General features: G+C 39.4%; 1 protein-coding gene across 1 annotated transcript; it reads left to right on the top strand.

Moving 5' to 3' along the window:
* Positions 1-1,107: 1,107 nt before the first annotated feature.
* On the top strand, positions 1,108-3,729 carry txnipb (thioredoxin interacting protein b). The gene is made up of 6 exons (XM_055211818.2): positions 1,108-1,700; positions 1,860-1,935; positions 2,033-2,180; positions 2,264-2,623; positions 2,720-3,019; positions 3,110-3,729. Exons 1-6 carry the CDS (start codon positions 1,445-1,447, stop codon positions 3,116-3,118), a joined length of 1,149 nt encoding a protein of 382 aa, XP_055067793.2. The 5' UTR covers positions 1,108-1,444; the 3' UTR covers positions 3,119-3,729.
* The last annotated feature ends 1,919 nt before the right edge of the window (positions 3,730-5,648 follow it).

The raw sequence follows: 5,648 nt of genomic DNA, 5'->3' as shown, positions 1-5,648 counted from the left end.
ATGGTGTTCATTTGGCCTTAAACGTACGGTTCACCAGTGTTATGTTTGTATAATGCATGAGAACCCTTAGTAAATGTAGACAGCTTGGGTCGGGGTCCATAATGGAGGGTGTCCTTTCCTCAGACAAGCTCATAACTCTGAAGATAAAGGGTGTCTTGTGATCGGAGGAGCGATGCCAGAATGAATAAGGTGTGCAGCTGTTTGTGCATTTACTTTTGGTGATTCATGGGGTCATATAACCGGACTCCACCTGAACTTTCTTTAGAAACTCATGCAGTTTGGTTGGGTGTTGGATCGGTCAGTAGGTGGCAGTGACCATCCGATCAAAGAAGTCCACAAGACACAAAGCCTGCTATGGATGGATGTGATGTATGCATTGTTTGGTCAGCTCTTATGACATCTGGTATCTTTTCACTGTACAGTAATAATAGCCCCGCTGAAAAAAATTGGTTTCCTTTACAAATACCATTATGAAACATGAACTGTTTAGCATTTAAAACATTACAACATTTCTTTATGTGTTTTGGGTTTTATGCAGTACTATTTAATGGTTCCCATCTGCCAGATAACATCCCACCAATAGAAGCCAACACATTACCAGTATGACCCATAGAGACATTATAGTTCCCATTAATACAAATGTAATTCTCATTATAACAGTTAAATCCATTAGAAAGATTAACAAGGAACAGTATGCATGCCACAAAAAACATGTTTTATAAACATCTTTGCTCTAAATGTAGCTATTGCACTTTAAAAATGCTGCATTAAAATGTAAAATATAATCAAACTATTTGCAAGGTAATTAATTGTATAACTTGTAAAAAAAAAGGTGGGATTAAATAATGCAAAAACGTGTTGTTGTGACGTGTTGAGTTTTTATAGACTTATTAACTTTTACAATGTGGTAAAAATAGTGGTGGTGAATACAGCTCAACAACAAACCTTTATTTTTAACAGACCGTTGTCAACGTGTCATACGTGAGTTTCCATTGCAAACATTGTTTTGAAGCATGACAAACGTGTGGCTCCAATGTGCGTTTACGCCCCACCCCTGCTCCATATAATTAGCCAACCTCCTCGAACGCCCACTGCCACATACCCACGAGCTGTCCACGCGCTGTGATCGGGTGCCCATTGGCCCGAGCGGACGCGAACGGCCCGTGCATCCTATGAGAGAGACGCCCGTGCGGCGATCCACGGGGCGCATGTGAGTGCCCTGCGCCGATGCCCATATGCGTTTCCAAGTAACATCAGAACGGCGTGTGAAGTAGCCTATATAACCACCCACTCCCACGCAGTGTTTACCGACAGAGCAGAGTCAAAAACAACCGATAGGGACTAATAATAAAAAAACGAGACAATAACGTCACCATATTTTGGATAGCATTACGCACAGAACATTTCTAGTAGTATATTATTTCAATTGCTATAATTAACAGAAATGGGGGTGCTGACAAAGAAACCCAAAACTTTTGAGGTTCGTTTTAATGACCCGAACAAGCTCGTGTACAGCAGCGGAGATAAAGTGGCTGGTCGGGTAATAGTGGAGGTATCGGAGATAACGCGCGTCTCCGCCGTCAGGCTGTTCGGGGTCGGATGCGCAAAGGTCGAGTATAGTAAAGGAAAGCACAGATGCAGAGAGGAAATCGATTACCTGAAGTACGAGGAAGTTCTTCACCTTGATCATCATCCCACCGGTAAGACCCAAGCTTATTTATTTATTTATTTTTTGCTTTGCACCATGATTTTGATTTCTTTCTACCTGATCACCACAATCTGACTGTGCAAAATGGTGCATTAAGATAGGGTGGAGCAATGCACAAGGTGTTTCTCATATTACAATCTCTCCAACACAGATGCAGATGGCTCTATCACTCTCAGGGCTGGAAACAAATATGAATTTATGTTTGGATTTGAGCTACCACAGGCAGGGTGAATATCTTGCACCTGCACATTACAAATACAGTAATACAACAATGTATGTGTACATAATCTTTAATGCAAGATCTTTTCACTACTTTCACTACAGGTGCTTAGTTTCCTCGTATGCTGGGAAGTTCGGCTCAGTTTTTTACTATGTAAAGGCGGTCATAGAAAAATCAGGCCAGCTGTATGCAGAATGCAAGCGAAATTTTGAGGTGGAGGAACCGATTGATGTGAACACCCAAGAGCTGATGGTGAGTAAATGCAGTGGAGTCTTATTTGCAGTGGATGTGATTGAACAAATCAGCCTCTCATGATGTTATCCGCATCCTATCAGACTCCAGTTACAGGTGCGAAAGAGAAGAAAGTCACCTGCATGTTTATTCCCGACGGCAGCGTTTCTATAGCCGCCCGCATTGACCGGAAGGGTTACTGCGAGGGAGAAGACATCACCATCAATGCCAAGTTCGAAAACACCTGTTCCCGCATCGTCATTCCTAAAGCGGCCATCATAGCCAAGCATATTTATCTGGCGAACGGGCGCACCAAGGTACTCAACGAGAAACTCACTTCGGTCAGGGGCGACCACATCATCTCCGGCATGTGTGACATGTGGCAGGGTAGAGTCCTTCGCGTGCCCAAGCTCAAGCCTACTATCTTAGGCTGCGACATCATCCATGTCGACTACAGTCTGAGGGTGAGTTAATAAATATGTCTGGCACATACACATAAACTCTGCTGGCACCTATATGGTCAATGTTTAACCTCTCATTTTTTTCTTTCCATGGCGCAGATCTATGTGCACATCCCAGGCAGTGAGAAGCTGATCCTTGAACTACCCCTGATCATCGGGACGATCCCCTACAACGGCCTGAACAGTCGAACTAACAGCATGAGCAGTCAGGATGCCAGTGGCACCTCCAGCACCTGCGTCTCCATCCCGTCCTTTCCTCCCAGCTACAGCGAGATCTCCCGGGACAACCGCATGGATAGCTCCTTCATTCCACTTCTGGATGATTACGATGAAGATGATAGTCCTATCTTCATGCACATGGGCGGGCACGATCTACCCCCTCCTCCAGCATACACTGAGGTACACACACACACACACATATATAAACACACATCCAGTACTCAGCTGAGGAGATTGCATTAAGGATTGCTTTTGCTTCTGATCATACAGCAGGACTAAAGCTCCAGTAGGAGAACCTGACAGTGACATTCAGATCCCGGGATGCAGAAGAATGCTGCTAGAAGACCATGCGGAGCTGTGGAATATAAATTGGTGCCGCACCCCAAGACCAGATTGTTTAGTGGTCCTAAATTTGTTTTTCTCCTTGGAACAGCTTTACTGATGTAAGAATTAAAGAAAATGACCACTCTTTGTGTATGATATTGTGGATCCTCAGCATCTGAGAGAGTTTAGAGAGATTTGTGTGAAGTTTGCCATATTGGTAGTTGTTAATGCTGTTCCAGATTGGAAAGTGAAGTGGTTTTCCTGAGTACTCTTAAAGTAACTGGAAACATTGTATGAATAGAGAGATTTTTGTATTGAAATAATATTAAACATGGTTTTTAACATGATTACAAGAGTTATGATATTTGCAATGTCTTTTATTGCAGTTTTAATCTATCGTTGCAGTGCATGTATTTATGATTTGATTTTTAAATCAGAATATTTGTATAAAATATAAATAGAATTGAATTAATCACATTTAATTTTGATTGTTATCTGAATTTTGTATTTTGTATTTGTCACATAATATTTGCAAGGCATAAAATAAAACATTTGAAATAATTAAACGCAATCAAGTGTAATTCTATCTATCTATCTATCTATCTATCTATCTATCTATCTATCTATCTATCTATCTATCTATCTATCTATCTATCTATCTATCTATCTATCTATCTATCTATCTATCTATGGAATATGCCAAATGGTTCAACCTGCAATGTAAATGTATTAAATGAGAAAAACACACTTTTTTATCCCATAATACAAAATGTCTGCACAGAAAGTATTTAAACACACAATAACCCCACATCAAAACAGAAGATGTTTATATGGGTCACTTTGATCATCCATCTATCAACCCATCCATTTATCCATCCATCCATCCATGAATAAAAGGTTCTTTTGATTATAAAAAATCTATTTCTCTATACCCATAGTGTAATTTAGTTTGTAAATCGAAACATCTGGTGTGTAAGTAGATCAGAGTTCAGGGCAGCACTGCTTCTGTTTAAACTCTTTAGCTTCTGTTTGGAGTTGAGAGGGGAAAGCAGGTGAAAGGTTGACATCAGGAGACAAAGGAATGAATTTAGCGCTATGATAAGCACCTGTTATTGTGAGTATCTGGGTGTATTTACAGGCTCGTAGTTGGAGAACATTCAAGAGTTGTTGATCCATCACTACAGCAATTTCCATTCATGGCCGTGTGTTCGGAATAGCATTTAAATGATGTAAGTTAATCCAAACTGGTAAAGTGAACGTGCTGGTTACTATGAACAGGCACTGGAAGATCAAACTTTCTTGTTTAATGATCAAAGTGACCCATATAAACATCTTCTGTTTTGATGTGGGGTTATTGTGTGTTTAAATGCTTTCTGTGCAGACATTAGGTTCAGTGTTGGGATAAAAAGTGTTTTTCTCATTTAATACATTATCATTGCAGGTTGAACCATTTTGCATATTCCATTTTGTACATGAAAAGTAAAATAAATAAATACATAATAATTTCAAGTAGATTTTTAATTCATGTCATTAGATTGTTAATGAGTCTGCCTGACTGCACCGACAGCTAAATGTGTATAAAATGATCTAAACAAATAGATATGGGGTGGTTTCCCGGACAGGGTTTAGGTTAATCCAGGACTAGGCCTTATTTATATTAGGTAATTTAAGAAGTTTTAACAAACATATCTTACAAAAAACACTATAGGTGCATCTTAAGACAAAACAATGTCAATGAAATATGTTAAAATTAAGGTGTGTTTAAATTAAACCAGCTCAAACATGCATTTTAGTCTGGGACTGAGATAAGCCCTGTCCGGGAAACCGCCCCATAGTTCACAGAATAAAATAAAATGACCACACTCGGAGAGAGACAACCCTGTCCAGAATCATTCGTGCAGAGCTGCATGCATGCCGGGCAGTTCAGTAAAACTGGAAACCAGATAGGGTTGTTTACTCACTGTGCAGCTGTTCCTGTAAAGCAAAAGATCTGCACCTTTCCGGGACCTCCCATGTCTTTCTCGTGTAGTCTCTCCATTTCCACTTAAACTTGAGCCTTGTTTAGAAATCAAAACGTGTCTTGTTTCCTCTTGTGTTTATTTATAAATCTTGATAATGTTGTGATGGAACATTCACAATTCTGTTGCATTGAATCATGTTAAACAGATTAGTCTTTGATTTGCTTGCTATGTGACCCTGGGTCATCACAAAACCAGTCATAACACGGGTATATTTGTAGCAATAGCCAAAAATACACTGTATGGGTCAAAATTAAGTAAAGTAAAGATCATGTTCCATGAAGATATTTTGTAATTCTCCTACTGTAAAATTATAACAATTTTATTAGTAATATTTTATTAATAATATGTGTTGCTAAAGACTTCATTTGTACAACTTTTTGTCAATATTTTGATTTTTTGCACCCTCATATTCCAGATTTTTAAATAGTTGTATCTTGGCCAAATATTGTCCTATCATAACAAAC

Source organism: Misgurnus anguillicaudatus, chromosome 10 (genome assembly GCF_027580225.2).
Source record: "Misgurnus anguillicaudatus chromosome 10, ASM2758022v2, whole genome shotgun sequence".
NCBI classification, from domain to species: domain Eukaryota; kingdom Metazoa; phylum Chordata; class Actinopteri; order Cypriniformes; family Cobitidae; genus Misgurnus; species Misgurnus anguillicaudatus.
The sequence above is the reverse complement of the archived record's forward strand: the minus strand, read 5'-3'. Positions and strand labels throughout refer to the sequence as shown.

Bases quoted from the DNA above. Each gene is read 5' to 3' on its own strand.
- txnipb (XM_055211818.2), top strand. From the start codon at position 1,445: ATGGGGGTGCTGACAAAGAAACCCAAAACTTTTGAGGTTCGTTTTAAT. The intron at 2,181-2,263 runs GTGAGTAAATGC...GCATCCTATCAG, and splicing joins TGAACACCCAAGAGCTGATG to ACTCCAGTTACAGGTGCGAA. The intron at 2,624-2,719 runs GTGAGTTAATAA...TCCATGGCGCAG, and splicing joins ATGTCGACTACAGTCTGAGG to ATCTATGTGCACATCCCAGG.